The sequence below is a fragment of the Microcaecilia unicolor genome, chromosome 10, assembly GCF_901765095.1.
Source record: "Microcaecilia unicolor chromosome 10, aMicUni1.1, whole genome shotgun sequence".
Taxonomy (NCBI): domain Eukaryota; kingdom Metazoa; phylum Chordata; class Amphibia; order Gymnophiona; family Siphonopidae; genus Microcaecilia; species Microcaecilia unicolor.
The window spans coordinates 67,040,001-67,058,063 of record NC_044040.1 but is presented as its reverse complement, the minus strand read 5'-3'; the positions used below and the strand labels follow the sequence as shown (position 1 = coordinate 67,058,063).

The following is an 18,063-nucleotide window of genomic DNA, read 5'->3' as shown; positions in this document are numbered from 1 at the left end:
AAAGTAAATGGAGTAACGCCCCTTGCCAAGCTGACTTTCTGGCACCGGAACGACCGCACCCAGGCGGATAAGATTGTCCAAGGTCTGCTGCACTGCCACAGCTTTGACCGGAGACTTGCAGGGAGAGAGTACAAACCTGTCTCTTAAGGGTCGGAAGAACTCTAGCTTGTAGCCGTCTCTTATGACTTCCAGCACCCAAGCGTCTGAAGTTATTGTGGTCCACTCGCCCAGAAACGAGGACAGCCGTCCTCCAATCTGCACTGGGGCGTGGACCAAGGCCCCGTCATTGGGTACGAGACCCTGGGGGAGGACCGGAGGGAGCACCTCCGGGACGGCGGTCTCTGCGAAAGGAATGCTGCTTGGGGGAGAAGTTCCTCTTGAAGGAAGAGGGGGCAGAGGAGCCCAACCTGCCCGGGCGGTACCGACGGGCTTCCTGAAACCGTCCTCTGGAGGTACCGGGGCGAGTACTAGCCCGAGCCCTGACCTCTGGTAACTTCTTGCCCTTAGACGTGCCGAGATCGGTCACGATTTTGTCCAGCTCGACCCCAAAGAGCAGCTTGCCTTTAAAAGGCAATCTAGCCAGGCGGGATTTAGAGGCGTGGTCAGCAGACCAATGCTTCAGCCAAAGCCACCGCCGCGCAGAGATTGTCTGAGCCATGCCTTTAGCTGAGGCCCTCAAGACATCATACAGCAAGTCTGCCAAATAGGCTAAGCCCGATTCCAGGGCCGGCCAATCAGCCCTCAAGGAATGATCCGAGGGGGAAGCCCGCTGCACCATAGTCAGGCACGCCCTGGCCACATAGGAGCCGCAAACTGAGGCCTGCAAACTTAAAGCAGCCGCCTCAAAGGACGACCTTAAGGCCGCCTCCAATCTTCTGTCTTGAGCGTCCTTTAGGGCCGTGCCACCTTCCACCGGCAACGCCGTTTTCTTAGTCACCGCAGTGATTAAAGAATCCACGGTAGGCCACAGATAGGCCTCACGTTCACTTTCAGGCAACGGATAGAGGCGGGACATAGCCCTAGCCACTTTAAGGCTCGCTTCCGGGACATCCCATTGAGCCGAAATTAAGGTGTGCATGGCATCATGCACGTGGAAGGTTCTAGGCGGGCGCTTCGTCCCCAGCATAATGGCAGAGCCAACAGGGGCTGAGGGAGAGACGTCCTCCGGAGAGGAAATCTTCAAAATGCCCATGGCCTGCACCAACAGGTTGGGCAAATCCTCTGAGCTAAAAAGCCGCGCTGCAGAGGGGTCATCCGCTCCAACCGAGCGGGGATCCGTCTCCTCCAAGGAATCCGCAAAGGACCGTTGGGAGAACTCAGATACGCTGCCCTCATCTACATCGGAGGAGACAAAGTCCTCCAAGGCCTGGGAATCAACCCGAGGGCGTTTACCTCCGGGGGCCTCAACCTCTTTACCAGACGAGGGAGCAGGGGCAGCGTTTTGCATAAGGAAGGCCTGAAGCAGCAGCAAAACAAACTCGGGGGAGAAACCCCCCAGACTGTGCACTTCCGCAGCCTGGGCTACAGCCCTAGACGCACCCTCAACCGGCGCTCGCAAGAGCGGGGGAGAGACATGCTGCGCATCCAAGATGGCGTCCGGCGCGACACTCCGCGAAGGAGCCACGCGGGAAGAACGGCGCTTAACTTTAGCCGCTTTTGTGCCGTCGCCCAAATTAAGGGCGTTCATGGCATTAATGTCTCCTACCTCAAGGGCGGCCCAAGAAGAAGCCGTCCGAGCCGCTTGGCCGGCCAAGATGGCGGAGGCGAGGAGCGGGGGATGGGCGTTTATGGCGGGAAAAACCGCCACACCGGAGGAAGGACCGGGACACTCATCGGTCACGAAACTGTCACCCAACAAGGGCGAATCAGACTTTAAGACCCCCGCATCCCCTCTAGAAGCGCCCAAGCGATCCGGGGAGCGACTCTTTGCGCCCTTGCCCTCCGACGCCATAGGCCACGTGGAGATCAATCGGGGAACCCCCTGCCCGCTATAAAAAGGTAAAAATTACCTGCTTTCCGCTCCGAGCTGTAACGACCTGGTGTCCCAGTGAGTAGCTGCAATAAACGTTTAAATAAACGTCGAAATAAACGCCTTTAAGGATGTTCAAAATTTTTTTTTTTTAACGGAGCCAGCGGGAGGGGGGAGAAAAGGAGGGACCTGGCGCCACCAGGTTTGCACTTGCTCAAGAAGAGCCCTCAACCCCAGGCACTCAACAAAACCTAAAAATTAGGCTTGGAGGCCTAGCCAGAGCTGCTGCTGTGTGTGACCACCACCTGCTGAGATAGAGAACATACTGAGGAGTTTCCGGCAGCACATGACCACATATAGGGAGGCAAAAGTTTGCTCTCTATCTCCACCTGCTGGTAGATGGACACAACCCACCAGTCTATGGATTGATCAGCATGATGATATGGAAAAAAGCAATAAATGTTTTTAAACCTGAAACGCGGCACCGCAGACAGCCATCAGGCATTGGATGTCGGCTCTGCAGCCGCTCCTCCTCTCGCCTCTCACGTCGCTGCGCTCCTCTGGGGTCTTACTCCAAGGGCAGTGACGTGGAGGCGAAAGGAGGAGCGGCTGCTGAGCCGACAGCCAATGCCTGATGGCTGTCTACGGTGCCGTGTTTCAGGTTTAAAAACATTTATGGCTTTTTTTCTTTTTGTAGCGGCTGCTGCTGAACAGGAGAAGCAGCAGCGGCCGGATAGCGTTACCAGTGGCAGGTGCGGGTGGCGAGAGGGGTTGATGTGCCTGGTGGGGGGGGGGGGGGGGGTTGATGCACCGAGGGGGGCGACGGCGGGTTGGCGGCGGGAGGGTCGTCAGCAGGGGGGGTGCAAAGTTGGTGCTGGTGGCGGTGGCAGCGGGGGTCGGCAGCTTTCGTTGAGTGCTGGTGGGTTGGCTGGAGCGGGAGTGAGAGGGGTGCTGTGAGTGGTTGAGTGACGTATTGTGTGGGGGGCGGGGCTGAGTGCAGCTGTGAAGTTACGAACACTACAGGGCTTCAAGGCTTCACTTGGATGGAGGCAGCTTCAGAACGTTGGAGTTGCGAATTATGTGTGGGTGGGGCGGGGCTAAGGGAGGGGTCTATGACTGGTACTTTGAGCCTATGAACACTACAGGGCTTCATGGGTTCACAGCTTCAGGGCTTCACTGCCACGGAGTGAGCTTCAGAACGTTGGAGGTGGGAATTATTTATATAGATATTATCTAACATGCATAACCAAGTATGGGCCCTTAGGCACCAGCTTGGGGCTAGGAAGGATAGACCACTTTTGTCTCTACCAAGGTAAAGACTTTGGTCCAAAACCTAGGAGTGCCACCAGCCCAAGGACTAAAGCTCGCTAAATGCAGTCCTTGAATTGCGCCCCGGGAAGTCAGGTCTGTATTATCCTGCTGCACCAGTCCAACCTACACAATCTGCTAGAGGTAAAGAAATACTAGAGAGTTCCAGGCCACATCAGACCTTATACCGGTGACGTCACTGGAAGACTTCAATTTTTTCTCTCTCCATCTGCTGGTTGGGAGTCACCACCCACTAGTTTTGACTAGTCTAGGTAAACGAAAAAGAATTGCCTTTGCTTTCACTACAGAACAACTGCAGCTTAAGCAGAGGTGTCTTACACCTTTTTTGTAAAAAAAAAAAAAAAAAAACAATTGCCATTTATGAAAGAGAAAAAAAAATTGTGACCGTTTAAGTGTTCAAGACTTTAAAACTGAAGCACAAATGGACCTACAAGACTGCAACAATTGAGAGTCCTTTAATTGACCCAACAAACTGTGTTTTGGCATGAATACACCTGCCTCAGGGGTCAATATAAATGAGTTTTCTCAAAAGAAACACAAAAAATGTGACAAGATTCTTCAAACAATACTAACAGGATCAGAAATAGTCTAAAAACTCCGCAGTGCATATGCTGTGTATGTCTGCTCCAACACGGGAACTAAATCCAACATGTATACAGGTAGCAAGACAAACCAAACCGTGTCTGTGAAATACTGTGACTTTAAACAAAACCACTAGGGAAAAATAGCCATAGACGCAGTTTGATTTGTCCTGTTGCCTGTATTCACGTTGCATTTATTTCCCATGTCAGAGCAGACATACATATGTGCTGCGGTGTTTTAAGACTATTTCTGATCCTGTTAGTGCTGTTTGAAGAATCTTGTCACATTTTTGTGTTTCTCTCAAGAGTACTCATTTACATTGACTCCTGAGGCAGGCTTATTCATGTCGAAACACGGTCGGTGTCGGGTCTGTTAATTAAAGGACTCTCAATTGTTCCAGTCTTGAAAGCCTTTGTGCTTCTTTTTTGCTGTTTGCAACTAGTTAATATGCTCTACATTAGAATAGTTTTTTAGATAATTTATATTTATATGTTTTTATTTTAAATTATGTTTGTATTTTAATATTACTGTTCTGATTAATATTTTCATGAATGCTCAATACAGACCTCTGACGCAGGCGCTGTGCGCCAAAACATGGCCCGTGTTGGGTCCATATTGAAAAATTGACATTAATTAATAAAGAACCGTGTCCCATTTCTGAAGGCTCCTGGTGCCTTTGTGGTATTTTGGACTCTATTTTGTACTTTAGACCCTCTCTGTACTGCTAGCATGTAACTACCAACATCAATCTATCTAGAAAACTATAGGTAAGAGAGGATAATAGTGTGTTTGTACATCAATTTTAATTAACAGTGGCCAAAGAACTATAAAGTTTTAATCATTTAGAGGTCTTTTTACAAAGGTGCACTGAAAAATGGCTTGCGATAGTGTAGGTGCGGATTTTGGGCGCGCTCTGATCCATTTCTTAGCGCGCCCGTAAAAAAGGCCTCTTTTTATTTTTGCCGAAAACGTACGAGCGGCAAAATCAAAATTGCCACACGTCCATTTTGGGTCTGAGACCTTACAGCCAGCCACTGACCTAGTGGTAAAGAATCTGGGTGGTAATGACCTGCCCGCATCCATTACTTGCGCCAGAAAATAAAAAATATTTTTCAGAAATGCATAGCGGACGCACACCAAAATTGAAATTACCACAAGGGCCACGCGGTAACCAGGCAGTAACTCCTATTTGGCACACTTAGGCAACTACGCGGATTAGTAAAAGGGCCCCTTATCGAAAAGATATTAAATAGAATTAGCAGGCTACTTAACTATCAAAGAGGAGTACTTAAACTCCAACAGAAAACCAAAATGTAGAGAAGTAGCAGCTCAATGAAAAGAAACCACTGGATCCTAGAGTACATTCCTAATATCTTTTAATAAATTACTAAATTATACTTTCAAGGCAGTATATTAGAAGTAAATATATCAAGGGTTTCTTGCACTAATATACAAGTATGTGTGTGTAAAACACTGCTTATAGAGTTAGTCCCAAATAAGGTAAAATTATGTATCATACCTGATAATTTTCTTTCCATTAATCATAGCAGATCAATCCATAGACTGGTGGGTTGTGTCCATCTACCAGCAGGTGAAGATAGAGAGCAATCTTTTGCCTCTCTATATGTGGTCATGTGCTACCAGGAAATCCTAAGTATAGTCGATATCAAAGCTCCATCTGCAGGAATCACCAACATAGAGAATTACACCCACAAAGGGACACTCCGCTACCCAACCACTGCCGAAGCAGGGGGGGGGGGGGGGGGGGGGGACTGGCATGTCCTGCTACCGCAACCGCAGGAGGAGCTGGCTTAACCCATCAAAAGCGAGAGGGAAACAAAGCTACCCTACTTCCACACGAAGCGGGAGGGAGCACTGGCATAATTTAGTTATGAATCCAACCACCATCGAAACGGGGGGGGGGGGGGGGGGGGGGGGAAGAAGCAGCAGCTCACTGTAACACAAAGTCGTCCCAACTCCAGGGAAATCCAAGTGGAAGAACTTGAACTCGAAGTCCTCCTGAACAGGAACTGAAGTCTAAACTTGAACCTGAAATATAACTGAACTAGAACAAACAGTACAGATATCTGGGAGGGACTATGGATTGATCTGCTATGATTAATGGAAAGAAAATGATCAGATATGATACATAATTTTACCTTCCATATCATCAAGCAGATCAATCCATAGACTGGCGGAATGTACCCAAGCAGTACTCACCCAGGGCGGGACGTGGAAATCCCAGAACGCAACACTGAAGCTCCAAACTGGGCCTCGGCCTGTGCTGCCACATCCAAGCGATAATGCCGTGAGAAGGTATGAGCCGACGCCCAAGTCGCCAATCTGCAAATCTCCTCCAAGGAAACGGACCTGGCCTCTGCCATCGAAGCCGCCTGTGCTCTAGTAGAATGAGCCTTCAGCTGGATAGGCGGCACCTTCCCTGCGGCCACATAAGCCGCCGCAATCGTTTCCTTGACCCAACGTGCCACGGTAGGTTTAGATGCCTGCAGACCCCTATGGGGGCCCGCGAACAGCACGAACAGGTGATCCGACTTCTGGAAATCGTTGGTCACTTCCAAGTACCTGATGATAACTCATCTAACATCCAGGCATCTGAGAGCACGATACTCCTCTGGATAATCCTCCCTACGGAAGGAGGGTACACAAAGCTGCTGATTCACATGGAAGCGAGAAACAATCTTGGGCAGGAAGGAAGGCACTGGGCGAATAGACACTCCTGCCTCCGTGAACCGCAGGAACGGCTCTCTACACGAGAGCGCCTGGAGCTCGGAAACACCCCTGGCTGAAGTGATAGCCACCAAAAAGACCGCTTTCAACGTCAGGTCCTTCAGAGACAGCCGCGATAATGGCTCAAAGGGCGGCTCCTGCAAGGCCCACAGCACCAGATTGAGATTCCACGTAGGCACTATCGAGTGCAGAGGAGGGCGTAGGTGATTAACCCCTTTGAGAAAACGCACCACATCTGGCTGAGAAGCCAGGGAAGCACCCTTCAGGCGACTCCTGAAGCAAGCTAGAGCCGCTACCTGGACCTTAAGAGAGCTGAGTGACAGGCCTTTCTCCAGACCTTCTTGCAGGAACGCCAACACTGAAGCAATTGGCGCCGTGAAGGGCAACAGGGATCCTACCTCGCACCATGATACAAAGGTACGCCATACCCTGGCATACGTAGTAGAAGTAGAGCGCTTCCGTGCTCTCAACATAGTAGCGATGACCTTGTCCGAGAAGCCCTTCTTCTTCAGCCGTTTCCGCTCAAGGGCCAGGAAGTAAGACCAAAGGGGGAGGGATCCTCCATCACCACGGGACCCTGATGTAAGAGGCCCCGCTCCGCTGGAAGCCACAGAGGACTGTCTACGGAAAGCCGGATCAGGTCCGCATACCAAGGGCATCTGGGCCAGTCTGGACCCACCAGGACCACTCAGCCTGGGTGTTTCGCCACCCGCCGAGAATTCTGCCCAGCATAGGCCAAGGCAGGAACACGTAGAGAAGCTCCTGTATCGGCCACTGCTGGAGAAGAGCATCAACCCCCAGAGATCGAGGATCCCGTCCTCTGCTGAAGAACTGCGGCATTTGGCAATTGGCCGAGGTCGCCATCAGATCCAAGGTTGGAATGCCCCAGCGCTTTGTGATCTTCAAGAACACCTGAGCAGACAGTTGCCACTCTCCGGGATCCAAGGTATGGCGACGGAGAAAGTCCGCCTCGACATTCAGGACTCCCGCAATGTGAACCGCCGACAGCTGGTCCAGATTCGCCTCTGCCCACTGGCATAACTTCATGGCCTCCCTGGCTAGGGGGGCGCTCCTGGTACCTCCCTGGCAATTGACATAGGCCACGGCCGTGGCATTGTCTGACAGGATTCGAACTGGCCTCAGTATCAGTACATGAAGAAACGCTTGAAGCGCCAACCGAATGGCCCGAAGTTCCAAGAGGATGATGGACCACTTCGCCTCTGCCGGCGACCATATCCCCTGCGCTGTCCTTCCCAGGCAGTGGGCTCCCCAGCCCGTCAAGCAGGCGTCTGTCGTAACGACAATCCACTCCGGGGATGTGAGAGGCATACCGGCTGACAACCTGTCTGACTTCAGCCACCAACTTTGTGCCCTTCTCACCCCCCGGGTCCAGGGGAAGGCGAACTGCGTAATCCTCCGAAACCGGAGTCCAGCGCTGCAGAAGAAAGTGCTGTAGTGGCCTCATATGGGCCCTGGCCCAGGGCAGTACCTCCATCATGGCCGTCATGGAGCCCAACAGTTGCACATAATCCCAAGCCCGAGGAGCTGAGGAGGCTAGGAACCGGCCCACCTGGACCTGAAGCTTGAGGCTCCGGTTGTCCGGCAGGAACACTCTGCCCACTTGGGTGTCGAACCGAACACCCAGATCCTCCAGGGACTGAGTCGGGCGCAGCTGACTTTTCTCCAGGTTGATGATCCATCCCAGGGAGCTCAGAAGAGCAATGAACCTGTCCGTTGCTCTCCCACACTCCGCAAAGGAGGGAGCTCGAATCAGCCAGTCGTCCAGGTAGGGATGGACTTGCACTCCTTCCTTGCGGAAATAAGCCGCAATGACCACCATCACTTTGGAGAAGGTCCGTGGAGCCGTAGCCAACCCGAACAGGAGGGCTCTGAACCGGAAGTGCCGGCCCAGCACTGCAAAGCGCAGGAAGCGCTGATGAGGCGGCCAGATGGGAATGTGCAGATAAGCTTCCTTGATGTCCAAGGATGCCAGGAATTCTCCTTCTTGTACCGCAGCAATCATGGAGCGGAGAGTCTCCATACGGAAATGCCGTATTCGCAAGGCCCGATTGACTCCCTTGAGGTCGAGAATAGGCCAAGAAGAGCCTCCTTTCTTTGGCACCACAAAGTAAATGGAGTAACGTCCTGTGCCACGGTGCTCTACAGTCACTGGGACCACCGCCCCAAGGCGGAGCAAGTTGTCCAGAGCCTGCTGAACAGCTGCCACTTTGAGGGGAGACTTGCAGGGAAAGTTCACGAACCCGTCTCTCAGGGGCTGGCATAACTCCAACTTGTAGCCGTCTCTGATGACTTCTAGAACCCAAGCGTCTGAAGTTACCCTGGTCCACTCGCCCAGAAAAGAGGACAGCCTTCCTCCTATCTGCTCTGGGCAATGGACCAGGGCCCCGTCATTGGGTACGAGACCCTGGGGGAGGACTGGAGGAAGAACCTCCTGAGCAGCGGTCTCTGCGAAAGGAATGCTCCTTCGGGGAGAACCTCTGCTTGAAGGAGGAGGAGGAGTCCTTGCCCGGGCGATACCGATGGGCTTCTTGAAAATGGCCCTTAGAGGAACCAGGGCGAGCACTGCTGGCCCTTGCCTTGACCTCCGGCAACCTCTTGCCTTTAGAAATGCCGAGATCCGTCACGATCTTGTCCAGCTCATCCCCGAAGAGCAGCTTGCCCTTAAAAGGCAACTTGGCTAAGCGGGATTTGGAGGCATGGTCAGCTGACCAATACTTAAGCCATAGCCATCGACGGGCAGAGACTGAGACATACCTTTAGCCGAAGCTCTCAAAACATCATACAGCAAGTCTGCCAAGTAAGCCAAGCCCGACTCCAGGACCGGCCAATCCGCCCTCAAGGAAGGATCCGAGGGGGAGGCCCGCAGGCATGCCCTGGCCACATAGGAGCCGCAAACCGAGGCCTGCAAACTCAAGGTGGCCGCTTCAAAGGCTAACTTTAAGGCCGCTTCCAATTTCCTGTCCTGTGAATCCTTAAGGGCAGAGCCACCTTCCACCGGCAAAGCCGTCTTTTTTTGTCACAGCAGTGATTACAGAGTCCACTGCCGGCCAGTGCAAGGCCTACTGTTCACCCTATGGCAGAGGGTACAGATGAGTCATGGTCCTGGCTACCTTGAGGCTCGCCTCAGGAGAATCCCATTGAGCCGAAATTAGAGTTTTTATGGCTTCATGGATGTGGAAGGTCCTGGAAGGGCGCTTGGTAGCCAACATAATAGCGGAACCCCCCAAGGTTGAAGGAGGGCCTTCCTCCGGAGAGGAAATACTAAAGATGCTCATAGCCTGAACTAACAGGTTAGGCAATTCCTCTGAGCAAAAAAAGCTGCGCTGCAGAGGGGTCATCTCCCCCATCAGGGCGAGGATCAGCCTCCTCCAAAGAATCCCCAAGGGACCTTTGGGAGAACTCAGAAACGCTGCCCTCATCTACATCAGAGGAGACAGAGTCCCCCAAGACCTGAAGATCCACCCAAGGGCTCTTGATCAGGGAAGCCTCTTCCCCCATATCTGACAGGGGAGCAGGAGCAGCGTTTTGCAGTTGAAAGGCCTGATGCAGCAACAAAATAAACTCGGGAGAGAAACCCCCCTGTTTGTGCACCTCTGCAACCTGGACCACAGCCCTAGAGGAACTCTCAACCTCCACTCCATAGAGTGGGGGAGAGGCGTGCTGCGTATCCAAAATGGCGTCCGGCGCGTCACTCCGCGAAGGAACCGCGCGGGAAGCATGGCGCTTAAACTTCGCCATCTTCTTACCGTCGCCCAACTCAAAGGCGGCCATACCAGAGGCTGTCCGAGCTGCATGGGCGGCCGACGTCGGAAGGGCGGACATCGGGGCATGGGCGCCTAAGGCGGGAAAGGCCGCCGACGCCCCAGTGGAGGAAAAACCGGCTAAATCAGCAAAGTCCGGAAGGGTGCCCAGAAAGGGCTTCTCTGCCTCCGATCCCCGCGCCTCCCCACTAGCTGCGCGATTGCAGTCCGGGGAGCGCTTTTTCACGCCCTTACCATCCGACGCCATGATCCACGAGGGAAACGTTCGTGGAACCCCCTGCCTGCTAGGAAAAGGTAAAATTACCTGCTTCTTGCTCTGAGCTGCCACGAATTGTGTCCCAGTGAGCAGCTGCAAGTAAAATCTTTTCTGCTTCAAGATTGTTTGTTTATTTTTTTTAATGGAGCCAGCGGTGGGGGGGGAGAAAAGGAGGGACCTGGCACCACCAGGTTTGCACTTGCTCACGAAGAGCCCTCAACCCCAGGTACTCAACAAAGCCTAAGTAAATAGGCGTGGAGACCAAGCCAGAGCTGCTGAGGATTTCCTGGTAGCACATGACCACATATAGAGAGGCAAAAGATTGCTCTCTATCTCCACCTGCTGGTAGATGGACACAACCCACCAGTCTATGGATTGATCTGCTTGATGATATGGAAAAGTATATACAATGACAAGATGGAAACAACTCGATTACGGATATTGCTATTGAAAACGAACATAATCCTAATCAAATCCCCGAAGACAAGATATGGTACAACTTTAGGTTAGCAAGTAAGGAAGAGATATCATCAGCATTCTTAACACACTGGACACAGACATCCCAGCAGAGCAGCGGAGCACCCTAAGGGGTACAGCAGTGGAGCACCCTAAGTGGTACAGCAGTAGACTTCATATAAAAGTGTTGTTGTGCTCTTTGCGTTTATCTTTTTGGTCTAAGTGAAAAATGCACAAAATCAAGCCATCGGGATGTAGGAAGAGCCAGCATTCTTAACAGACTGGCCACACAGACATCCAAGCAAAGCAGTAAGACACCCTAAGGGGTACTGCAGTAGACTTAACATAAAAGGTCCCAGGTACACATTTCACTGTTACCCCCTTATATTGTATGGTGAGCCCTCCAAAACCCACCAAAAACATATTGAACCGAACTATACACCACAATAGCCCTTATGGCTGCAGGTGTCACCTATATATGAGTACAGTAGGTTTTTGGTGGGCTGACACTTTCCACCACAAGTGTAATAGTTAGAGTGGATTATGGGCCTGGGTACCTCCTTCCACAGTGTACTGCACCGACCACTAGGCTATTCCAGGGACCTGCTTGCTGCTCTAATGGGACTGGCCATAATCTGAAGGTATCAGAGGCTGGTATGTACGGTTTCTTTCACATCTTTGGGGGGTGTGGATGGAAGGGGTCATTCCTTTATTCCTCTAGTGGTCATCTGGTCATTTAGGGCACATTTTTGTGGCTCAGTCATTATTAAAACAGTTCTAGCTCATAAGGTCTTAGTTTTAGTCCTGGATGTTTTCGTTTTGTTCCATTATGACAGAAAAACGCCCAAATATTAAGAATGCTCTAGTCACCCCTCCCCCCCTATATGCCCCCTTTTTGATGCAGCATAGATAAATGTCTGCAAAATAGGTTTCGAAAATAGCGATTTGAATGTTTTGGCAAGCAAATATCCAAATGATGCTTTATTCCACTTTTTAGACATTTTTCTCTTTTGAAAATGAGCCCCTATGTATACTTCTGGCTAGGTATGTTGCTAGTATCTAAGTTCAGCTGGATTATCGTATCGTGATCCACATCGACCCTTATATGTAAGTGAGGCATATACATGGAGCTGCAATGTAATGCAATTTTAATGCAATCCAGGTGTAAACGGGTACAGGGTTGCATTTTGGGTGGAATTGAGATTTATGCAAATATTGTATGAAATATGAAAGTTTGAATGTACTTGAAACCAAAGACACTCCCAAGCAAATGTAGATATTTGTGGCTTCATTTTAGCCACAATTTCTGCAGCTTTGATGGGGCAATTTTATAAAAACACAGATGTTTGTATGTCTTTATAAAACAGATTTAAAACGAGCTCATGCTTGACCTATCAACCAAGGCAACCTGTTATAAAATTACTCTCTTATCTGCTCATATATACCAAAAACAGCACTATTAGTAGTACTTGTGATTTGGATATATAAAGTATATTATAAAGTATATTAACATAAATCTGCATAATTTTAACTTACTTTTTCAACGTTTCCTTATTGTAGCGTTCAAGAATTCTTTTTTAAATTCCAATTGAAATCAGCTCCTGTGAATAGCAAATCATTTTCATAAACAAATAGTGGGATAAATAAACAAAAAACAGTATAGTTAAGCAGAGAGCACAAATAAGCTACAAATAAAGGGGCCCTTTTATCAAACTGCGCTATTAAATGGACTTAGCGCATCCTAACGTAGGACTTTTCCATGTGCTAAGCCCATTTCTAGTGTGGTCGTGAAATAGGCACTTTTCATTATATCTTTTTTTTTGGCCATGCATTAATGTAAAAAAAAAAAAAAAAATTAATGTCAAAGCGCTTACCACCTCCTACTTAGGAGACAATAAGGGCTCCCGCATCATGGTTGTACTAATCAGGTAGCACAGCGTTAATGTCAATGAGCTAACTGGATAGCGAATCCACAGCATTCTCCGCCCCTGACACAACCCTTCTCCCCAAACTCCCCCCCCCCCCACACACAAAAAATACTGCATGGTTAGCGTGCGCAGATAGCAAAATTAATGCAGAACGCCTTAGTGCATTCCATTTTTCCTGCGTTAAGCGCATATTAGCACCTAACACACCTTAATAAAAGGGCCCCAAAGAAGGATAAATTAGGCCTTACCTGATCATTTTCTTTCCATTAGTCCTTTTCACTGTGGGGATAGTTGTGTCCATCAACCACTAGTTGGAGACAGAGAATTGAAAACTGAGCTGAGACGTATCCTCTCTTGGAATCCATTCCAGCTCCTCAGTATTGTTAATATGTGTTGTGGCTTAAGGCCTATCCACTGGAATGGTGGTGGGCCAAGTTACAGGACTTTGGTCAGCTGAAAAGCCTTGACTAGGCCTGATAACCCACTAATGGCATTACAGTTGAGAACCTGCAAAAGCAGGACTATATGATGAGTCTTAATAAAACTTGGTACAACTTACAAATTGAATGTAGCACATATGATGATTGAATAATGGACTAAAATGGATAAAATCTGGGTTATAAAATGAAGTTTGTGATACTCAGATCATAAGAGCATATGAAAGCTGATATGAAACTGAGATGTCAATAATAAGATATTTTTGTAAAAAGAAGATGTTGACGAGAGCGGAAATGTCACAAACAGGTGCAAGATATTTTTGTAAGAAATAACATGTTGTTTACGATAACGGAAATGTTTCAAAATAGCTAGAACAGGAAGGGAGATGGTACAGAAGGTACAGATGGACATCTGCCGGAAAAGAGAAAAAAATGATTCAGAGGTTGTGAAATATTGAGAAAAAAAAAAGCTCTTGCCATTGACTTGTATTGAGATCTGCGCCTATAAAAGAGATGAGATTTTGGCAGATCATTGGAACATTCCCCAACTTGTCTTGGAGAACAGAAGCTCTGTGCCATTGAACCCAGAACCTGTCTGATGAATGTATTGAATAGAAGACTATATTTTGGTAAGAATAAACAAAATCCTATTTCTGAAAACTATCCTTGTCTTTATTTCTACTATTTATCTATCATTTGCTCTACCAAATAATCCACACACAGGTGACACTTACTTCCCCAAGTAATTAGGGTGGATTTTAATAATATATATGTGGGAACATAAATGACCCAAGATACACCTAGATCCTGAAAGGCAGAAAGTTGTGGTGATGGGAATAAGGTTAGAACTGAGCCTTCTGATGCCTCCTCAACGCCAATTCCCTTGGGGAGGGATACCACTGGAATTCAGGGAGGCGTTCAAGCAGACTGTGGAGGCGCAAACCCTCTCTACGTCTCCATAGAAATGGGTCTCCCCGGGTCGTAGAGAGGGACATTAAAAACAGTATTTACGTAGATAAGCAGTAAGGAGAATCTCAGAATAAACAAAACCTAGGTTTACTGCAAAACATGGGTGAAATGCTCTCATCTCTAGACAACATATAGAGAACAAGAGATATGTAGGAAGCACCATGCAAGGTGACACTCGTTATTTGACCCATTACTTCACACAGACAAAACATTTCAGAAACCTCTGGCTGGCCTCTGGAATAGTAGGAAGAACTAACAGATGTGTCTCTGGCCAGGGTTGAGTAAGGCATCCATCCACATCGAGACTGGTTTTTTCCGATGGCTAAAGAACCTGGGCATTTTGCCATTTCTTTTCATCATCATCAAGTCCAGAAGTGGAGAACCCCAACGGTCCACTATCAGCTGAAACCGCTGGCTAGATAGCTCCCATTCCCAAGGAGTGCCTGCTTAGAAATTCCACCTCCACATTCAAGGACCCCGTGATGTGAGCTGCCGACAAGCAGAGAATATTTTCTCCACCAACTCATGAGAGAGGCCGCTTTCATCGCCATCAGACAGCTGTGGGTCCCACTTTGCTTGTTGATATAAGTCACCACCACCGCATTGTTGGAGAAAACTCAGAACGGGGCCCACACCAGAAAGGAAGCAAAGTCGCATAAGGCATTCCTGAGCTCTAAGCAGTTTATCAGCCACGGAGACGCCTGTTCCATCCAGGTGCCCTGTGCCAGATGGAACTTGTAATGAGCTCCCCAACCTGACTTCCTGACGTCCATTGTGCTGCTGTTGGAACATTTCCTCTGCACGTCTTGTACCCCTGCTGATGCAATTTCCTGTTTATGGAGAAGCCAGGACGCGCAGTGCATTTATGATTGCTACTGCAGCAAGGAGATAAGTTTGAAGCACCATGGGAATGGGAAGAAGTGGGAGAGGTGTAAGGACTACTACTACTATTATTTAGCATTTCTATAGCGCTACAAGGCGTACGCAGCGTTGCACAAACATAGAAGAAAGACAGTCCCTGCTCAAAGAGCTTACAATCTAATAGACAAAAAAATAAATAAATAAAGTAAGCAAATCAAATCAATTAATGTGAACGGGAAGGAAGAGAGGAGGGTAGGTGGAGGCGAGTGGTTACAAGTGGTTACGAGTCAAAAGCAATATTAAAGAGGTGGGCTTTCAGTCTAGATTTAAAGGTGGCCAAGGATGGGGCAAGACATAGGGGCTCAGGAAGTTTATTCCAGGCGTAGGGTGCAGCGAGACAGAAGGCGCGAAGTCTGGAGTTGGCAGTAGTGGAGAAGGGAACAGATAAGAAGGATTTATCCATGGAGCGGAGTGCACGGGAAGGGGTGTAGGGAAGGACGAGTGTGGAGAGATACTGGGGAGCAGCAGAGTGAGTACATTTATAGGTTAGTAGAAGAAGTTTGAACAGGATGCGAAAACGGATAGGGAGCCAGTGAAGGGTCTTGAGGAGAGGGGTAGTACGAGTAAAGCGACCCTGGCGGAAGACGAGACGGGCAGCAGAGTTTTGAACCGACTGGAGGGGGGAGAGGTGACTAAGTGGGAGGCCAGCAAGAAGCAGATTGCAGTAGTCTAAACGAGAGGTGACAAGGGTGTGGATGAGGGTTTTGGTAGAGTGCTCGGAAAGAAAGGGGCGGATTTTACGGATGTTGTAAAGAAAGAAACGACAGGTCTTGGCAATCTGCTGGATATGAGCAGAAAAGGAGAGAGAAGAGTCAAAGATGACCCAAAGGGTTCGAGCTGAGGAGACAGGGAGAATGAGAGAGCCATCAACAGAAATAGAAAACGGGGGGAGCGGGGAGGTGGGTTTGGGGGGGAAAATGAGAAGCTCGGTTTTGGTCATATTTAATTTCAGGTGGCGTTGAGACATCCAGACAGCAATGTCAGACAAGCACACTGAAACTTTGGTTTGGATGCAAGGTGAGATATCAGGGGTAGAAAGGTAGATTTGGGAGTCATCAGCATAGAGATGGTAGGAAAAGCCATGGGATAAGATTAATAAACCAAGGGAAGAAGTGTTGACAGAAAAGAGGAGGGGACCAAAAACAGAACCCTGAGGTACGCCGACAGGCAGAGGGATAGAAGTAGAAGAGGATCCACCAGAGTGAACACTAAAGGTGCGGAGGGAGAGGTAGGAAGAGAACCAGGAAAGGACAGAGCCCTGGAATCCAAGTGAGGACAGGGTATCGAGAAGTATGCTGTGATCGACAGTGTCAAAAGCAGCGGAAAGATCAAGAAGAATGAGGATGGAATATTGACCTCTGGATTTAGCCAGTAATAGGTCATTGGAGACTTTAGTAAGCGCAGTTTCGGTTGAGTGGAGAGGGCGAAAACCAGATGGTAGTGGGTCAAGAATAGCATGTGAGGAGAGAAAATCAAGGCAGCGGCGGTGAACAGCACGCTCAAGTAATTTGGAGAGAAAAGGAAGGAGGGAGATGGGTCGGTAATTAGAGGGACAAGTAGGGTCGAGTGAAGGCTTCTTAAGGAGAAGTGTGACCACAGCATGTTTAAAGGCAGCAGGGGCAGACGCAGTGGAAAGTGAGAGGTTCAGAATGTGACAGATAAAAGGAATAAGAGTAGGAGAGATGGCATTAAGAAGGTGGGTGGGAATGGGATCAGAGGAACAGGTGGTACATTTTGAGGAAGAAAGGAGAAGTGTAGTTTCCTCAACAGTAACTTCAGGAAAGGAGGAAAGGGAATGAGGGGAGGGAGAGAGAGGGGAACGGACTAGTGGAGGGAGAGCTGGTGAGGTAGAGAAAGCAAGGTTTATCTTTTGAACCTTGTTGTGAAAGAATTCAGCAAAGGTCTGAGGAGATAATGAAGGGGGAGTTGGGGGAGGGGGCACCTTGAGGAGAGAGTTCAATGTGGTGAATAGAAGTCGAGGATTAGAGCCAAGAGAGTTGGTCAGTTGGATATAATAATCCTGTTTGGCACGTAAAAGAGCAGATTGGAAGGAGGTCAGCATGAACTTAAAGTGTAAGAAATCAGCAAGGGCCCGAGATTTCCGCCAGAGGCGTTTGGCGGAGCGGGTACAGGAACGTAGGTAGCGGATATTAGAAGTCAGCCACGGTTGGGGTTTTGCACGCCTTACAGGGCAGGTCATCAAAGGTGCAAGAGTGTCTAAGGCAGAGGATAGAGTATTGTTGTAGGAAGAAACAGCCTCGTTGACAGATGTGGATGGTGCCACAGTAGAGAGGAGGTTTGAAACATGGGAGGATAGAGATGAAGGGTCAATATCGTGAAGATTCCTAGATAAATTAGATAAGATAGGACGGGACTGGGAGGGAGGAGATTTAAGTGTGAAAGTTATAAGATGGTGATCAGAGGACCTGCTGGGGGGAGAGGTGCTGTAGTCACAGGAGAGGCAGGAGAGATGCTAGACTGGCAGGGGAAGGGGGCAAAAGAAAATCTGTAACAGAAGGGGAGATGAACTATTGGAGGGGGGGCTGGGGATAGGAGATGCCAAGCTACCCAACAGGATTGTGATGAACTATCAGTCCAGGTGACCGGGCAGCGGGGGGAGAAGCAAAACTACCCAGGGGGACCCAAAGAGAGAGGGGGAGATGAGATACCATAGTGGGGAGAGATG

At 49.2% G+C, this 18,063-nt stretch overlaps 1 protein-coding gene across 2 annotated transcripts in view; it reads right to left on the bottom strand.

Annotated features, from left to right (window-relative positions):
• PPHLN1 (periphilin 1) overlaps positions 1 to 18,063 on the bottom strand; it is a 242,577-nt gene that overhangs the window by 202,643 nt on the left and 21,871 nt on the right. For both annotated transcript variants that reach the window (XM_030216566.1, XM_030216567.1), the window contains exon 3: positions 12,659 to 12,723. In XM_030216566.1, the coding sequence (XP_030072426.1) occupies position 12,659 (1 nt within the window). In that variant the 5' untranslated portion in view covers positions 12,660 to 12,723. The remainder of the gene's footprint in view (positions 1 to 12,658; positions 12,724 to 18,063) is intronic.